Source organism: Fulmarus glacialis, unplaced genomic scaffold, assembly GCF_000690835.1.
Source record: "Fulmarus glacialis isolate BGI_N327 unplaced genomic scaffold, ASM69083v1 scaffold11236, whole genome shotgun sequence".
Taxonomy (NCBI): Eukaryota; Metazoa; Chordata; class Aves; order Procellariiformes; family Procellariidae; genus Fulmarus; species Fulmarus glacialis.
In genome coordinates this window covers 19,569-39,575 of record NW_009216241.1, presented here as the reverse complement: position 1 = coordinate 39,575, position 20,007 = coordinate 19,569, and the positions used below count along the sequence as shown (strand labels likewise).

At 37.5% G+C, this 20,007-nt stretch overlaps 1 protein-coding gene across 1 annotated transcript in view; it reads left to right on the top strand.

Moving 5' to 3' along the window:
• ZCCHC14 (zinc finger, CCHC domain containing 14) overlaps positions 1-20,007 on the top strand; it is a 50,835-nt gene that overhangs the window by 24,761 nt on the left and 6,067 nt on the right. The window contains exons 3-8 of the mRNA XM_009579235.1: positions 11,685-11,758; positions 14,543-14,614; positions 14,825-14,934; positions 16,803-16,897; positions 16,991-17,045; positions 18,529-18,802. Of these exons, the coding sequence (XP_009577530.1) occupies positions 11,685-11,758; positions 14,543-14,614; positions 14,825-14,934; positions 16,803-16,897; positions 16,991-17,045; positions 18,529-18,802 (680 nt within the window). The remainder of the gene's footprint in view (positions 1-11,684; positions 11,759-14,542; positions 14,615-14,824; positions 14,935-16,802; positions 16,898-16,990; positions 17,046-18,528; positions 18,803-20,007) is intronic.

Sequence of the window (20,007 nt, the reverse complement as noted above, 5' to 3'; positions counted from 1 at the left end):
AAGTGAAACTTGTCTGCAAAACCAGTAGGTATGAAATAGGTATTAGTGGCTTGGGGAGCTCAAAGTTTGTGTTCCTTCCTGTCCCTGTTATTAAATAGTTCAGGGATTTGCTAGATATCCTACTACTGCAAAAGTGTGTTTTGCTTCGTTCTGTACTGCGTACTGAAGAATCTAGTGGGAAGTGTGGAGAATCAAAGCTTCAAGACTTTGAGGTTTTTAGTGGATGGGCTTTTGGTTTTGTTTCTGTTCTTTAGTTGAGTTCCTGGGCATTCTCACTGCCTTGGCAAATACTAATAAAATCTACTTTGGTCTTCTCTTCCCTTTTGTATTTGCTTCATAGATGTGTTACAGAAACAGTTGTCTAATAGTTGTACAGTATTTTAAAATAAGCTTAAATGATGAATTAGAACTTTTTCCGTCTCTTTGAATTACTGGTCAAATCTTGTCTGGGATCCAGAATGAAGGAGCAATGATTTATACCAAAGTATAAAGGGAACAGGAGTATTAAAGCCTGAGACCAGAGACCTGAAAATGTACAAGGACATAATTGCCAACAAAAGGAGAACCTCACAGAAGTGGTTGTGCAGAGGATATTTGTTTCTCACTGAACTAAGCACTTGAATGCATTTGTGGCTCTTGGCAAGACTGTATGTACTCAAGGTTTTGCCTATTCTAGGGTAGTCCCTTAGTCTGGTGTTTTTACATAGCATGCTAACAGAATATTTTTTCATTGTTAACAAGGTTTTCGTGCTATAATTTTTTAGGAAAAAAAATTTGAAGCTGATATAAAATTACTTTGTCCTTGCTGCTCACGCTTGCTTGTTATTGCAGCCTTAGTCATGAGTTTGAAGATGCCGATACGGTCCTAAAAAATGCAGAAAACAGCACGTGCTTATTTACACGAGCATTAAACTATGCTGGTCTGAGTAGCTGACTTTCAAATAAGACTAGCTGTGTGTATTCATGTGCCTTTGAGCTTGAAATGCACATTTCTGCTGTGTTTTTGCTTCAGAGTTGGAAACTCTCAACTGCTTTAGGTAGCTGAAGAAATCCTTCGGCCGAGGTTGGAGCAGCCGGCCATCTGATCTCAGCGCTCTGGTGTTTTATCACCAGATTGCCCTTCAAGCCAGGGCATGCTGGCTGAGCAGCTGCTGCCTTAGAATCTCACTGACAGGGGTCCATCTATGCAGATATATGGTTACATGCTGCAGCCCACAATCTGTATTTGACTGTGCTGTAGGAAAAAAAACCCACACACATATGTTTATATAATATGTATAATTAATATATATACCTGTAATGTTTAGGTCCTGACTTGGTGACTTCTAAGCATAAAGTCTTGCTGCTGAAATCCTCATCGGATGCAATTGTGATTGATTACAACTGTAATTGTTTTTATGCAGTGGAGACTGGGTCTTTTTAATAAAGAGTAACAGTGGATTATAATTATCTAAGTGGGACCTAGAAGACTTAAATGAATAAAATCTTGTGATGAAGGAAAACTAACGGGTAGCAGGCAAGCTTGACTTGGTTCCCATTTTCCTCATCCCTCCAAAAAAAGGTGGTTTATTGTTAGTTCAGACTGCGCTCAAAGGTGGCATTTTGCATTATTTCACTGGTGGGTCTGGTGTGTTGGCGTGAGACTCGATTTGTCCATCAGTATTTAGGACATTGCTCAAAACTTCAAAGCAAATGCCAGCTCAGATTCCTAGCTGTGGTGACTACCTGAATGTGTCATGGTTTCCCCATCTGGTTTCCTTTCAGGGTGCATTTGCAAGGTTTGTATGCTCTTTCTAAGCTCAGGGTATGTGTCTGTTCCATGCAGACATACAAACGTCAAAGGCTTCAGCTGAATAATTGGCTTTGTTTCCTCTGGTGATGTTTGGGATGTAGTGAAGCCTGCGTTTTCTGGGGTTTGGTACACTTTAGCACAAAAACTGTGATTAGGGGAAGGGCCTACACTACCGAGAGTGTTTTCCATGGAAAACTGACTTTGCGTTTTTAGTTTCGTAGGAACTGATCAGAACTAATCATCTGGCTCGCCTTGGGTTTGTGGGGGTTCAGTGAATTATGTGCCAGGGAAAATGCTTTCTAGGGAAGCATAAGATTTCTCTAGGATGAGCTAACTTTCTCTTTAAAATAAGAAACAAAGCCAAGATTTTGTTTAAAAGTGATCTAAGAACAGTAAATAAAATAATCACTTGATCAGATAAAACTAGACTAAATATGCAACTGCATGTTACTTACCCAGTAAGTAGAAGTATTTATATACAAAGTTGAACATCTCTCTTGATTGCAGAGATATTTTTACTAGCATGGGCTGTGTAATTAGATATAGGCAGCCTGCTTATTTTAATTGCCTATATGAGAATGTATGTTAGTGGTTACTGAAGCTGCCTTCAAACTGAGCGTTTGGGCTTATGGTCACTTTTGCAGGAGTAATTCTCAATATGAGTTGCGCATTCCTCTACTCTTCTTAAATCAGAGAAGGAAGATGAGTCATTGGGCCAATTTCTAAGAAAATTAAGTACACAGCTGCATTCATAACTTACACATGCTTTTCTCAGTTGTATGAAAATAGTTAATTAGCTGCAGTTATGTGTAGAATTAGCCAGCTTGGGGAATTAGGCAGTAAATATATTTTACAAATTAAATTCTGAAGTCCTTTGAAAAACAAGCAGTCCCCCAATCTCCAAGCAACAAAATCTGAGCACATGCTTAATCTCAAACACTCTGACTAGTGTCTCAGTTTGTTGTAGGATACCTTTAAGCCTTCAGTGTTGCAAGTGTTTACCTAAAATTGTGCTTGAAAATGCCAAAGTTTTTGCATGGTATTAAAAAACATAGTTAAGGATTCCTTTTTGGATATTCTCTGCCTGACATTATAAAGAGATACATCTTCACTTGATTAGAGCTACTTGAATTAAGGAATATGTTTTACCTGTCGCTCAGTTGTCCCTAACTAATGTCAAACTCTTGCAGCCTTCCTTGGCTCTGTATCATAGCTCGCTCTCTGCCCAGAGCATTATTATATGTATTTCAACAGCATATCCTTGGTAAGTATATGTTTCAAGGCACAGCACCTGTTTAGTGACATGTGTTGGTGCTCAGATTTAGTAAGGCAGTGGAGCTGTTACACAAATATGTTCAATACAGCAGCCCCTTCTGGATAATTTATTCTGTAAAAGCTTTTTCTGGCATTAGAAAAGAAAAAAGGCAACTTGTAAGGCAGCTGTCTATTCAGTGGCAATGGCAGGCAGTTCAGCAGCAGTAATGCAGAAGTTAGTACTCTTGGTTTGAAGGATTTGGTAAGAAAAACCTTCAAATTAGTGTTTGAAGCTGTATCTTGACTTTGAAAGCAGCTGACTGATTCTTCTGGGTTTTATGTTTTCCTGTCCAGATGGGAGTCTTCTCCAGCTTTCAGTCCATACAGCTTTTTGTTTTAAGTTTTTGAATCCAATGAAGTTGTGAAACCATTCTTTAGGTTGATTGGCTGTTGTGGTTGACTAAAGTGCTGACAGTATCATTCAGTATTACTCAAAACAATGTATGAATTCAATTAAAATCTTAAAAGCTAAGATATACAGACTCTCTTAAATATCTGTCTTTTTTGGAGAAACATAAGAAGGTCACTTAGTTGGCAACTTAAATAAGACAAACTAAGGAAACAGCAGGAACATGAAAACTACTAGCTTGATTGGGGGTGAGTGATGCAATCCCAGCGTATTATTCCTTTCTGGGAACATGAAAACTACTAGCTTGATTGGGGCGAGCGATGCAATCCCAGCGTATTATTCCTTTCTATGTGCTGCCAAAAGTAAGCTAATGTCCTTGATTTTTAAAAAAGCTGCGTAATTATTTCCTGTGGAATACTGCAGTTCATAGTCTTCAGTCTTGCTTTTAAATTAAAGTAGGATTAACTTGTCACTTAAACTCATGTTATAAGTAGGTGTTGGTTTTGATGTTAAATATTCTCTAAATTGGAAGAACCCTTTTTTCTTACAAAGAAAAATGACAGTTTTAAGAGCGTTCCTTCTGCTAATGTTGCTGCTTACAGAAATTTTTCATTATGTCCATGAAGCTTTAATTTCCAGTCTCTTCCTGTGTGTTTTTGTAGAGGCAACAGCCAGCCAAAAGATTTTCTTGCTAACTAGTAAAACTGTTCTGTTTGGTTATGGGTTTTTTCCTAGCTGTAGCTTCCTTTTTAAGCAGACACCATGGAAAAGCTGCTGTCTGCTCTTCCACTTTTAGTCTTGGAGATACCAGCAGAAAACTGGACAGTGGACCCTGTTACGAGGCTGAACTGGGTCCTAAGAAGTCCAACATACTTTAAACTTGAGTTCTGTTTTCTCCCTTTTTTCCCTGCACAAAACAATCTGTCTTATGAAGAGAAGAAGATCAGCTTACGATTGACTTTTAAGGAACCACAAACTGTTAATCTTAAGAGAAGTAAAGGCCATAAAGTGGAAACGCAGGGAGCGGCAAGTGATACGCCATGCTCAATAACTGCTCGCCAGTAGTTCTTGGGTCATGTACTATGGCAGACCCTGCTTCATCGGCTTCAGTCACAGGAATGGGGGAGAAGTAGAGGCCCCTTTTTGACATCTGCTAAATTTTCCCTCCTTTGTTTTTCTAAATGAAAGCTGTGATGGTAATTAGTCCTGTCTCCTGAATTTGTGTTAGCCAGGCAGAATTAGTTCCTGCAGGATACTTGGCTTAAAGAATTTGGTAATCAGAAAATGACTGCTCCATTTGGAATCTCAAATGAATGTGTGACTTCTTTTCAAGAGTGGTCATTGCTAAGTTTCAAAGATACTGTAAATGTAGTAGTCTTCTCCCTGGAACGTGGTCTTTGATTTCCTGGATGGGTCGGGCTTCATGGAGTATCTTGAAGATACCTGATGTGGGAAGAATAAGCAAAGATCTTACTGTGCTTTCATACCAACCACAATTTTTTCTGCCCTCTTTTGGAGGGGGGATGTAAATTCTACATAACATATGGTTCAGTTTAAATGTTTCTTAGCAAGCAGCATACCTATATTTGCATAAAGGTTTTGGGATCACTTAAGTGTCCCAGTTACACCTCATCACATGATGTTTTCTCCATCCATAACCACTGTATTATGTGAAAACAGGTTAATATCTTAATAAATTACCCTCCTGTGTCTGGAGAGTTCTGAGAATGAGATGTCATTTCTCTACTACTAATATAATAATGAAAGGTCATTCTTACATGACAAATCAGTGTAGTGAACTGTAGAGAGAATTGCTTCATCCTTTCCCATATTGGACTTTTTCTAAAAGTAGCGAAATAAGTGTTTCTTTCTGAAAGTGATCTTATTTCCTTACCTGTCTTCCCTCACTTTTAAGCAAATACTATAAAGAGTTCTTGATGCTCTCAAGTGGAAGCATTTTTTCCATCTGGTATAGCTATAGACAGACAAGGTCGTAGCTGCGTGATGTGTGCTTGTCACTTAAATTTACCTCTGACACTTTTTAATTGTTTGATACACTTGCATTTTAAGAATATATTCTATGACTTGCCTTTTCATGTTCTTTCACTCCCCAGAAGCACGGTTTCTGTTAAGTGCAAACATTACATACCAGCAAGCATCTCTTGTTATTCCATTATTTGGACTCTGGCCCATCAATATTTTGATGCAGATTGGATAGCTCTTACCTAAAAGGAATAGTTTGTGAGTTAATGAGTCATGAAACAATCCAAGGTGTGCTTTTGCTGGTTGTTGAATAGAGCAAAGTTCAACTTGAATGGTTTCAGTGTCATCCTCTTAGTATTTAGTGATTCAGAGCCTATGAGGTCCAAGTTTGAAAGTTTGTCTAAGCTTTTTATGAAGTGAGGCCTTGGGGACAGTGAAATCTTCCTCTGAAGAAGTCTCAGGGACAGATCAACAATGCCAGTTTTTTTCTGGCTTAATGACAAAACTATTACCAGCTAATACTGTAGTTGTCCGATTTGTTGAAAGGAATTGTAGTAAATAAACATGAGATTGACCTGATTTGAGGTCCTGGGAGTTATCATTAACACCAAGCTCTCAGAAACGTGAAAGAAGCTGATCAATATCTGAATTATTTAGATCCCAATTCTCACTAATTTCACCTTGCTGTTAATCTTACAGACTCCAGCCAACCATTTCTGTATGTGCTTTGAAAAACTAATAGTTGATTCTGCAAGTTTTCTTCAGGCCTCCAGTATTCCAGTTAATGAATAATTTAAGTTCTGAGGAGTATGAGGCTAGGGAAATAAAATACACGTGGTTGATTAGAAAACTTGCTCTTGTATGTTTGTGGCAGAAGAGGATCAATGTATTTGCTGGTAAGAAGAGTGTATCTTAGTTTGGGGTTTTTTTTCCATTCTCCATCATAGCCTAGACAAAAAGCTTTAAAAAGATCAGAAGTGTGAAAGCAGGAAGCTTTCTGAAAAACAGGCAAAAAACCCTCTTAAGCTGATAATTCTAAGCAGTTTCTCAGCTTCAATTCAGTTGATCAGTTGATCTTTCTGTTAAAAAAAGCAACCACCAAACTTTGTAATTTCATGTGCTTTGTTGCCATGAATATGCTTTGAAACTAGCAAATAAACTTTCTCCTGTTTTCCCTCAGTTTTGCCTGTATACATGGGAATATAAATACTGGTGGATTTGAGGGTTGAGCGGAGAGGCTTTGTGGGTTTTTGTTTCCAGTTTTTGTGCAGTCACTTGGGATTACCTTCTGATGTCTAATGGACAACAGTAATTGAGTAAATGCTGCTTTTGAAGTATTTCTTTCAGAAAAGCAAGAGGAGATGGCATGTGAAAGTCTTGGTGTTGCATTTTTGGTTACCACTTTTGTGTAAACAAGGATGTGGAAAGTATTTTATTAGTTCCCTTTTGTTAGGTAGACCTTTTCAGCAAAAATTCAATTACTGTATTTGTGTTTGAGTGCTTATTTCCATGAAGGCACAACTTAATGAATGAAGATTAATAAATCTCTAAATCCAGAAGCATCAATTATGATTATGTACTTGGCCTCCTGTATACACAAACTAAAGGATTTCACTTATGTTTTCTTCCCTGCTTAAAAAAATTGTAGCATTTCTGGTTTTTTGTCAAGTACCATGTCTCAAGAGCTGCAGAGGTTCAACCTGGTCTTATGACACTCAAATCTTACCACCTGAATGCTGGAGAACAGTATTTCTGTGCTACATGCCACACAAACTGAACTTACATGCAGTGATATAATAAAAAGGGAAATAACTAGCGAGGTGTGGAGTAGAAATTATTCTTTCAGACTGTGTGGTAAATTCTTCCTGGTTGTTTCAATGTCATTCACTTTAACCCAATTGCTCAGCTCTTGTGATGTGCTCCTGGCTTGCAGTCTTATCTGTAGTTTTTGTCTAGTGTTGCACAAAAAAGCTGTAGACGCTCATCTATGTTTTCTTTTGGTAAAGAAAACTGCTTAAAAAAAAAGCGCTGTGTAAAGCTATTCAAGAGAATCACAAGTGTTGACTGAAGGCTAGCCCTTTTTCATCATATCCAATATTTCAGCGTTAACACCAGCACTCTAGAATTAAATCAAACACCCATTCCACCAGTTTTACTGTGCAAATCAATATAATTTGTACCTCACTGCTGTTCTCCAGCATTCAGGTGGTATAATTTGAGTTTGACATGCTGGATCTGTTTTACCTGCACATTTTGGAACAGTGGCGGGGGCGGGACCAAACCACCATATGAAAAGGAGAAAAGATGACTTAGAAATCACACCCATTAGAGGAGCTGACTCTGCCTCTGTGCTGTAGTATTTCAAATGCAAGCTTCCCTACTTGATACAGTTCTATGTACAATTGAAAACTACATGAAGAATGCAGCAAATAAAGTAATAAAAAAAAACTTAGGACATTTGATTGCAGAAAATCTCTGCAAGTGAATGAACATGGTTTTGTGCTTGTCTGCTGCTCTTTCAACGTAGAGTTCAGCAAAAGACAAAGGTTCAGCTATTTAAAAATCTGACTCCTAGTAACTACGAATGCATGCTTAGGGTTGTGTGGCTGTGTCCCGGTACCCTGCTCTTTTCTGAAAGGTGCCACAGGACACTTAAAACACAGATGGGAGCCTCCTGCAGCGCTGAAGTTCCACAAACCTCCTTTGTATTTCTCCACCCCTTGTATATGTCATTTGTGATCTCATCCCACTGTTTCACTTACCTGCCTTAATTTCCCAGCTAATTATGGATAAATCTCCATGACAAAAAGTCTTCTGTGCCCCTCTGCCAATGCAGCCTAGAAAGCCTAGCAGTGAGGGAGGCACACACGCATACACACACAAGCACTTTTCTTGGATCATTTTACAGGGAAGTGCTGGGAGAGAGGAGCAGACAGAAAGGTATGTCTCTGAGATCTTGTATCATGTCTGATACCCTGCCAAGCTGCTCTGGTCGGTTCCTGTCCTGTGCACAGCAGCAAAGCCTAACGTGGAGAGCATAGCTGCACTACTTGTGGATGAGTTCCCATTGATTAGTTCCAGACCTAAAGCTCCGATTTAAGGTAGTGCAAATATCCTTGCTCTGGCTATCTCCTGAATTAGAAACTTTTTTTTTTATCCCCTGGGTTGGGAAGCTTGAGTTTTGCTGAATTCAGCATCCTGAAAAGACAACAGTATCATGTGTCCTTAATTCCGTACAAAGGTTTTTCTGGTCATGGAATCATTTATAGTGATACTGGGTAGAGTCAGCTCTTTGAGCAATTTCCCATGTGTTTGAGAGTAAACACAATTAAAAAAAAAAATTTTTTTTTTCTTTTTTTTGCTTTATAATTTGTTAGACAGCAAATTTAATATCCACTCTCTCCTGTTTGGTAGATGGCACCTTTTTCTTCCTGAGTTTTGTATGATTGATTGCTCTGAATAAAGTTAAGCTTCATGGTAGGTTTAAAAAGGCTATTTTAATAAAAGCAACCACAAGTTAAATAATATGAAGAGTATGTGAGAGGCCACATAACAAAAATATACAACTTGACAAATTAAACAAGAACTCTAGCATTTTTTTAGATGGATGATATTTTGCACTGTGTTGGCGGAAAATTACTGGAGCACTTTATATGTAACATTAGAAATTATCCAGTCAATTGTCCCTAGAAGCATATTGCTCCTGCACAATGAACTATATTTCATGTAGTTCAACAGACCTAATCTTACAAGATTCAGTTCGGGATCACTGCAGTCAGCGCAGAAATATTTACCTAATGGTTCACTTTGCTAATTGCAATCATTTTCCAGAGGATAAATTCGCTACAGCAGATTATATTAAGTGAACAAGTTCAGACCAGAACTTCAGCATGAAAAGGTCATGTAACTGTCAGCACAACAAAATCCACAAGGTGATTTAAAGTTTGTTATTAACCCACATGGTAAAACACAGATAGCTTTATTTTATATTGATAGGTAATCCTATTTTGCTTGAATTACTTTAGAGGAATACTGGATAGATAGAAGAGATGGTATTTGAATACTGTAGAAATGCCAATGATAAGAACAGTTTCAGTAAAGTGACACTGGATTTGCTATAAACGACAAATGTTAAGTAACATCTGCTATGTCTTGCTGGCTTTCTTTGTCCTACTCCAAACCCAGATGTTGCAGCAGTTGACACTAGGCTTTCTACAAGTTATTTGCTCATCCTTCAGCTGTTTCACCAACAGTATGGTGATACCCCCTCTCAATATCTACTTTACAAGTTCTTTCTAATTATAATTCTGAAGTGCATATAATTCTAATCAATATTTTAACTGTGATCACAATTTATAATTCTGAAGTACATATAATTCCAATCAATATTTTAACTGTGATCACAATTAAGGGTGCCCTGAATTCTCTTAAATAAGTGTACCGAGGTAGATTTTTCTTAAAATGGCAAGAAAACCTCTGAACCTTGTGCGTGTTTAAATCTTCATGCCACTACATACTGTCTAGATAGCTCATCAATGCAGAAGATTTATTCCTGTGGTGCTCAGCATGTGGTGCCACAGCGCAGTAGTACTGTAAAATCATTTCAGAAGCGTGAGAGGAATCCACTGAAAACTTTTAAGAGGAGCAAGTCTCTACAAAAAGCATAATATGCAGGAGAAAGTAGTAAGTAATGAATTGACATTATTCATAAGCTCAGGGGATTTATGTTACTGTAATTGGGAATTACATGGAGAAGGAGCGGTTGAGATGATCATAAAAGGAATGTTACTTCTGTATTTTAAAGACGGGCACAAACATCTGTAGATCTATTTAAAACTTGCCAGTTCTAAAAATTTTGACTGCAAATAAATAAGACTCAAAGAGGAGGTCTTTAAAACAGCCAAGACCTAGGTTGTAATGTTTTTAAATGAACAGGACACAACAAAAATTGTTAAATGGCCAAGGTAAAGACTTCAGGTCATTATTGTTTTAAGGTAGAGGAAAATCAAGCTCCAAACTGGCAATAGGGTGGCTTGGCTGAACTCCCACTGTGGGGAATGGGGAGATGTCGGGCTGATGAAACAGGTTGCCTGTTGTAATGTCGTTGCTGTGACTTTTGCACTGCAACTGTTTTGTTATGCAGTTATGTTATGAGGAAGATATATGGGATAACATACGTTTGAGTCTTACAGGTAATATAGTGTACAGATAGTCTTGAAAACAGGTAAATATCTTGTAAATAACGATTCCCCAGAAACAAAATGGTAGGGCTTTGTGTTTTGCTCATTAGGACCGCTAAGTGAAAACACAATATACGCAGCATGCATCCCTTCAAGTACCTGTTGCTTGGAGGTAAAATTCTGGTGACTTTGTTTTAGTATAATTGCTTTTGAATTTTTAAGCCACTGTAAATTGGCTTTTTATGAGAAAAATTCTGTGTGTGTATCCCCATGCGTGCAGTCAAAAGGCAGGAGAAATTTGCAGGAGCAATAGAAAGTCAGGAAAATAATCTTCATAAAGTTTAGCATGGTGGAATTTCTGATCTGTGTGTAATGGGACATGAGAGCTTCCAAGAATTTAGTATATCAAATACCTGATGCGTAAGATCGTGTCTTTAAAGGCTGCATATCATATGTAGAGATGGAAGCAGTGACCTGTACTGTTATTCAACCCTTTCCACAGAAAGATTCTGTTTTTACTTACAACTTACTCGAATTGCAGTAATTGAGGCTGAAATTTTCCATGAAACTGCAGTCAAGGAGGAGTCGTGATGTCAACACAGGAATAAAATCACACTAAACTCCGTGCAAAATCAGCCCCTGAAAACGTGGAGACTTTTGCCCGTCTTCATTTCTCTGTGCACCAGTTTTCCGTGGGAGGGATGGTATTTGCTACTTGATGTTATTAAGATAAATCCATGCATGTTTGTGTAGCATTCTGTTATTATGCCGATTAGTGGTATGATAAGGCTATGAGGAAATAAAAAAAACTTTGCATTTAGTGTATTGTTTGGGTACCGGTTGAAACAACCTTAGCCTTGATAAGGCTAGAACTGAAAGCATCACGGAGCAGTGGTATCAGCCTTCCTATCTGCCGAGTGAGGCAAGCCTGAGCTCTGCACCTGCAGCACTGCCGCAAGTCGTCGGATGCTCTCAAAGCAAGTCCTGGCACAACCAAAGAGTCATTGCTTTTGCATGCATTTAAGAATATCCTCCTCATTTTTCTTATCTCTCTGTTTTTTCATAGTGAGTGTTGAAAAAGTGGAGTTAAAGGGACTGGCACACAAGAAGAATGAAAGAAATGTTGAATATTCCTTTGAGGTAATTTCTTGTGATTTTTTTTTTTTTTTTTTTTTTTTTTTACTATGATTCTAAGGGAGGATACTACTTAAGGAGGAGTTAAATTTTCAAACCTTATTTCTTAGATCTCAGAAGCTGGTCTAGTGGAGCGCCTTGGGGATAGATGCTAGTCATATTTTATAATCAATGATTTGGAAGTAGTCATAAATTGCTGTTGATGAACATTTGTGGATGATGCAGAGTGGGACACAGGCAAAATAAAAATATTCACTCTAATGCAGCAGGTTGTGGCAAAGCATATATTTAGGGGGAAAATATCATGCCATGCTTACAGAATGGGTTATCTATGTGCCGGAATGCAGAAACTAGAAAGAATTTAAGTCTTCATCTGGACAAAGAAAATTTAGACTCCTAGGTCAGTGCTGCACATATGGGGAAAGAGGTAGGATGGTCATTTATCTTTGCATTCAGCATTGAGGGGAGTGTGAGACTGTGGCATATGGTTCAGGTGTTACTGGTTTTAAAAGGGGTGTTGAAGAATACAGAAAATAGCTATGGAAGTTATTCAAGGCTTGAGGAAGATGCCATGTAGTGACAGAGTTAAAGAACTTGACCGAAAGATAACTTCGAGTATCATGTAAAAGCGTTTTCAAAGGGAAGAAAATATTTTATGGTAAAGAGGGCGTTAATCTAGCAGAAAAAGGCATAACAGGAACCGTTGTCTGAAAATTGAAGCCAGACTAATTCAAACTGGAAGTGAGAATAGTTTCTTTGGAATGAGAGTGGTTAGCCACAAGCTGCTAGGAGAAGTGGCTTCCCCCCTGGTTTTTACACAGCTTTTGGAGGTTTGGTCATTGCTCACAATTTCTGTGGAGGGATGATTTCATTCTGTGAAACCTTGAGTTAATAGCAGAGACTGAATTCTGGGTGCTGGCGAGAAAGAATGACAAACTGCTTTTCTCCCATCTAGTTGGAAGGACGTATTCCAAAATCCAGAATGCAAAGCCCAGAAAATGTCTTTGGTTTGCTTAATGAGGCAACAGAGCCAAACAGTTGGTGAGAAAAGGAGAACCCGAAAGAAAATGGACAGTAGAATTTCAATTATCTACAACTTTTACCAAAAAAAAGTTTTTCTTTAAAACTACCACCCAAGATAGAGCATCAGCATCTTCTTGTGATGTTGACAGCGTTAACCTCTGCATCACTTGATTCATGGATAATGTTCTGAATTTTCTGAATCCCATGATTGTTCCAAATGTCATCAATATTAGAAAGGATTTTTTCAAGGGGTTTTAAAAATCTTTATGAAGTATGCAGTTGTCTGGACTCCAGTTATGTATTAGTATCTTGTGAAACATCCTTACCTATTATAAAATTTTCTATAAATACCAGAAATTACTTTTACCAGTATTGACAGGTTGTAACTGAAAGAACAGTACATAGTTTAGCAGAGCTAATAAATTGCTGTTTGCTGGGTTAGAAACCCAGCTATTAAATGTTTTGTTTAGTAGCTTGGGAATAGAAGGTCAATAGAGCGAGCAGTTTAGTGTTTTCAGCATCGCTTGGCAATGCTATTGTTCCCTGCATTTTGAGTTCACATTATTGTTTTATAAGTATTGAAAATTATAACAAGTTAGCAAAACATAAGTAAATGTCGGTTTATTACAAAACTAGAAAGATAAATTTCTCCTATATTTTCTGAAATTTCTTACGAATTTAAAGAAGTATTACTTTATCACGAACTTTAAAAAACAAGCAAAAAAACCCCCACAGGCTTTGTAAAACCAGAAACTGCTTAAGTTTTCTTTCTTCTTTTTTTTTTTTCCCCTTACTTTTTGTGTAACAACTCTGCAGAGAGGAAATTCCTCCATTATGTAATATATTTTGAAATACTCTCCTCTCACCAGTCGTCTTGGCAGCATTCTGATGGCTGGAAAAACTTTGTGTATGTTTTCAGTTGTCATTGAAACTAGTATCATGTGAGAAGATGGCCTCCTGATTCTTAAACACATAAACCCAGCTTCTTCCCCTGTAGAACTGCTGAAGATCCATACGCCTTCCAAACGCTTTGAATAGATACCTCAGGTCTGAAGGGACTTACCACTGGCCAGTCTCATGCTGATACTCTTCGTGCCAAGAAATCCTGACTTTCGGCTCAGTTAAACTAATCATCTACCAACCGATAAATGCCTCTGTATCTAAGATTGTAATGACTTAATGCAGAAAGCGTATGGGAAGAGATACCGAACTATTTCCTTTTTCAAGGGCAGATACAAGATGGTGTCTAAAGAGCGTAGCTAGAGCAGTAGCTGCAGGTTTCATTTCTAAGGTTTTGCCTTTTTTTGCAGTGGGGTGATGTGCTGCCATCTTCAACTTTGCATAGCATATGGAGTTGATTAATTATAAATAGGCACTGTTGTGCTGTGGTGAGTTGTTCATATTGTACATCAGATTCTACAAACCAGCTGTTTTCTTTAACAATAATAATAATAAAAAATTTCCATTACTTACTAGTCTGTTCCTTAATACTGGATGTCTGCAATATGCAATGGCTGTGTAAACTATGAAGTGCTTTTTTAAGCATTCGGAATAATCGTTAAGTATAATAACAGCAAGAATCGGGCAGCAAGGGAGGACTGAGTAATAGTTACTTGTGCACAAAAAAAATTTTTCCTTATTGATGTCACATCTGACAAACTTTCTTGCAGTCTGTGGGGGACATTTGATACCTATTATTGATCTTTTGGAACCAAACATAAATCCCTGACTATTAGTTACTAAACTGAATGCTTTTTACTTCTTAAGGTCCTGTGGTCTGATTCTTCAGTGACGTTGGTAACCAAATCTTCCACTGAAGTGACTGAATTTATTTCAAAGGTAAAAGTGATATGAAAAATACTTCGAAAACAGGGAGATGTTTTGTCCCTATATGTAATTTTGTTCAATGACATTTTTCAAAATGTACTGAGATAATACAGATAGATTGAATTTCATAAAATGTTTGACTTACAAATTGCTGTGTCTTGAATCTCATATGAGTAACAAGTCGTCTTTTCACTTATTATTTGTAATACCCTCTGCCTTTAGCTGTCTCAGCTGTATCCAGAAGAAAACTTGGAGAAATTCATTCCTTGCCTAGGTGGTCCAGATTCATTTTACCTAGAACGGAACCACATGGACCTGGAATCAGACCTGAGGTATGCTGGGTTTTTTGTTGCGGTGGTTTTTTATCTTCACGCTTGACTTTTTCCGCCAAGTGGAAGAAAGAAACAGGAAATAGAAATACTATGTTCATATTTTAAATTACTTTCAAGAAATTAGAGCCTGATCCTAAGCATTAATTCTTGATGTTCTACTAATTCCAGTGCATAGGAATTTTTCAGGAATTCTTTCTTCAGAAATACATATGGTAATAATATTCTGCATTAAGCTTCCTGGAGAACTGACATTTCCTCATTCCTTGTTAAAAACAAATAGAGGATCATTGGCTTTGCAGAAGCTTGGTTTGAGCTCAAAAAAATAGCCAAAACTGCTTTAAAAAACCCCCCAAAAACTCAGGAAAAAATAGTTGCCTGAATAGTCATCCTTCTCTGTTGAGGGATGGGTTGTGGGGATTTTTTTCCCCTCTGCCCTTTCACAGAGTTTTTTATTGTCTCAGTTGTTTTAGATTGTTGTGGTGTTTATTTTACTTTAATTTAAAAAAGGTAGGTATGTATATATTATAGCTGTAGATAGTACCTCCTCACATTATCACAAATCACCTGGCCATTATCTAATCTAAAACGCCATTTTAAAAATCATCATCTGTGGCAGGTCACATCAGTCCTCTCTTTATAAATACTGCAATAGTTTTGCTAGGAAGAATTGAGGGACTAAAAGTACTTTCAGCTACTACTGTCTTTATCTATGTGAAGTATTAAATGACATTTTAAAATAGTAATTAACTTTTGTTAGAGCTTCTGCTAAACACCTCTTTTCCCTGAGTCAAGACAGACTTTAGTCCACCATTGGCAGAGCCACAGTGGATATTGTTTTTTCCATAGTCAGAGCCAGCAGGTGCATGCCTCAATTATTTTTCACGGCAAACAGCGTTAACATTTCAACAGTCCCTTCTGTGCTTTGAGGATCACAGCCTATTGAATAGAATTAGGTAGGGTAAGAGAGAATGCTGCTGCTGTTGCTGTTTAGCTAGCAACAGTCTCTACAAATCTGGGTTAATAGAATAGCAATCTGCGTTTACAGAGCAACGGTTGTATCTTTGGAGCAAAGAAAGAAGCTGTTTTGTTAAGTGCTACATATTTGAAAAATTCAGAAATGAGCTGTGATTTTTTCAAGGTGGAAAGCACATTTGAGTGTGGGTATAGTTGAATTATTTTTTACTCAAAGTCTTTTTAAAAATGTCAAATTCAAAGATATGGTCAAAATGCTCCCTTTTTTTAACAACTTTTTATACCTTTTCAAATCTACAGAAGATTTGGCAAAAGGCAGTCAAGTTTGCATAACAACAAAAAGTCTAGTCATGTTGATCGAACACACTTCATACATTGCAAAGTTTTAGGAGATTGCCATTTTTTCCCCCAAAAGAAATTTCCCAGGGAAAATGTGACCTAAGTTTTACAGCCTTTTTACCTACACTGACAGACTCTGCATCTGCTGTTTATCTTGAAGAGGAGAAAACTAAATAACAGATATATCTATATTTTATGGTCTTCAGGTTCCTGAATTTGAAAGGAAATTTTCAAGTTTATATTTGAACATTATCTGCCTTACAAGCGTTCAGTGTCCCTAAATTAAGCATCTTTACTGAAACACTAAACAGTGAAAGCAACACCATGGTCACATGTGTTTAAGTAGTATTAAGGATAAGAATATCCATACGTTTCAAGTCTACTTTGAAACAGATTTGCGTGGTGTTATTAATTTGAAAGGTCTTTTATGTTTTAGTTTCAAAATTTCAAATTCAATTTCAAAATTTCATGTACTGTCTACAAGCATGATTGCATAGGCGGCTGCAAATCAAATATAACAGAATGGGGGGGTTTGTTTGCTTTTGATGAATGTGCAGGTATTTGGCACCATTACCTTCCCATGTGGTGAAAAATGACCATGTTAGAAAGTTCTTCAGCACTTCATCTCCTTCACAGCAACTTCAGAGTTCAAGTAAGTTTAAATAAAGTTTACAAATTAATTTTTAGTACTGATGTACATTTCATAAACTGATGCCATTTGTAACTTCTGTTCCCTGTTTTTTAGATGCTGGCAACCCCTCCCTTTATAAAGTAGGAACTACACTGGGAACATCTGGAAGGTGAAATATTTATTTTGTTTACATTTGTTCTGGTTAGTTGTAAAACCCCATTACATAGGTGTTTATCTGTCTCCCCTTGGGGATTTATTTGAGTCTACACTTCCATATTCATCTGTAGAAGATTTTAAGAAACTCCAGCCTTGGTGTGTGGTCTGCCCAAAACAAATGGTGAGAATATTGGCGCAAGGTACTAGCATTCCTAGTGTTGTCATTTGTTCATTCTTTAAATGCCTTAAGAAAACACATCTTACGATAATAACTGCAAGAGCTCAGTATGGGTAATTGCTTGAAGAAAAGTTTTGCAGTGAGTTGATCGCAAAGACAACAAAACTTAGGTAACAGACAGTTTGCAAGTCAAAATACAACATGATCTAATTACTGGAAATGGAAGATAGAATTCAACTTCAGCCTCAAAAATAAAGCATATAAAATGTAATTCCCATTGGACCAAACTTTCTGGCACTGTGACAATCTGTCGTTGTTGGCTGTTATGAAATCAGCAGTGGCTCTCCTGTCCTAAGAAATGGGTATGTTCAGGGAAGAATTTAGGGAAACCTTTTGACCAGCATTATGTGGGAGGTAAGATCAGACGATTGCAGTGTTCTGCTGGCAGTAAAACCTACAAACACTTGTTCTAAGCAGCATTTCTCAAAATACTTAAAGCTGTAACTATTAATTGGCATCAACACTTCAATGTTGAGCTGTGGTGATGGATGATTTCTGTGTGATCTGGTGCTTACTGCATAAGTCGTAATGGTCTCAATCACATACTTAAAAGGAATAATGATCATCTGAATTGTAGGCACGGATCTGGTCATCCCTACTATAAATCTTCATGGGCAAAGGGAGACTAGAGCGTCTCTGAAAAGGTTTTTCTCTCTACAGCGTATTTGAATGTTTCCTTGTACAGCAGGGGTTTTTCTTTCAGTGGGAGGAAGGAAACCTCTTCCAAGAGAGGTAGAAGTCAGCCTTGCGAAAAGAAGAAAATAAATTCTCTTGCCTTTTGTTAGGATTTAACAAACTCAGAATTCATTCTCTTAAGGGGCAATTTTCTTTTTCTCTAACGAAAAACAGAACCCTCCAAGGAGCCAATATTGTGGATTATTTTGCTGCTTCCCCATGTAAATAAATTTCCACAGGATTATATTTGGGCTTCTTTCCTTCTCTTTAATAATGCAAAGTTGAACCATGGCCACTCTCTCTAAACCTTTTTTAAATCACAGAGAGGGGTAGTAGAACATATATTACCTGTGATTGTAGAAGGAAACCTCTGCTTCAGCTGAAGATAAAGCTTACTGTTTGCCATAAACTGCACTGTTTTTATTGTGCTATTGAACAGTATAGGTACAAATCTGTAACTTGGATCAAACAGTGCAGGTTTTACCAGAAATCCTGGACATGGTAGATTTGTATGGCTGTAGTAGCTGAACTCTGGGTGACACAGATTCAGTGTGCTAAATCAAATCACGTTCCTATTTTACAGACCTATCTGTGGAGTGGCTGGCATTCAGTCTTCTCAGAATCACGTTCAGCACTCGGCTGCTGCTCCCGTTGCACTACCCCACTGTTCCCACGCAGGAGGTACCGGCTCATCGCTGGCCTATCGCACCCAGATGGACACCTCTTCTTCACCCATGTTAATGTCTTCCAGTCCACAGACCCCTCAGACACAAGAGCAAAACGGGATCTTAGACTGGCTCAGGAAACTGCGGTTGCACAAATACTATCCTGTCTTCAAACAGCTCACAATGGAGAAGGTAGGGCAGTAGATTAAGAAAAGGAAGCCAGCTTTTACATTATCCTTATATTCTCTAGTGCGGAGAGAGAGGCTGCGAACATCTGCATTGAGAATTGCAGAAGTTACTGGCAAATGCTATGAAGGTTTGCACTCTCTTGAAGCAATAATGTTTTGATGAAAACCTTCTTCCTATTTTCGATCTGTGTTGTGTCCGGGGCCTGGGCTGTTCGACAGCTGCCGCCTGTTTCAGAATTCTTCACCGAATGCTTGAAGATCCAACTTGCATGCTGTCTTAGGGGCTCTGCTTTGGCTCCCTGTTCGTCCCTTTGATGTGCAGTAGATAACTAAAATTTGTTGATTTTTTAAACTTCTGCTTCTTGATTGATTTTTCTCCCACAATATTTGGTTATCCCTACTTTAAAAAATAGATTCACAGAGACTTCTGACATGAACATTAGCGTGTGCACGTACCTGCAAGTGTATGTGAGGGGTTTTCTTTCTGCAGAAATTCTTGTGCAAAAATAATCGCTTATGTATTTGCATAGTAAGAGTCATGAATTATACCTATGTGTGCTGGATTTTATCTAAATAGAATACTTCTACAGCATTTACCCAGCGCCATCTATAAAATTCATGTCCTCTTACTGTCTTTTAGCCTTCAACGCCCTCCAGTGGACTAAGTGCTCAGGTTGAGCCAGATCTAAATTGGGATGGCTTTGTGCTGGTTATAGTATATTGTATGTATTTAATTATAATCTGTTACCAGAATCTTCTGATTTGATTTTCTTCATTATGTGAGGAGAAATATATAGTGTTTTTTTCTTTAATAAAGTGGCAAAACTGTGCATATTCTAGTGTGTTTTAAAAAAGCATGTATTATTATGCATACTTTGCTGGCTTTAATTTTCATTACAATATATTATAAATGTATAGATTTTATTTTCATATTCTATGTCTATATTTTATTATATAGATAATAATTGGAGTATATTTTCCAATTAAACTGATGAGATGACTGCACATTGATTTCTGTGTTAAATGACACAACTAGGAAAAAACTGGAGTGATTTTTTTAAGAGAAACAGATCCTTAAACTCATTTATAGCACAAAGTTCTATTTTAATATGTTCATGAATTACTTCGTCTTTATTGTGAATAGTTAATATAAGCACACACCTAATTAAATTTAATCTACAGATGTTCTCTCTTTCATGCCAGTCCCCC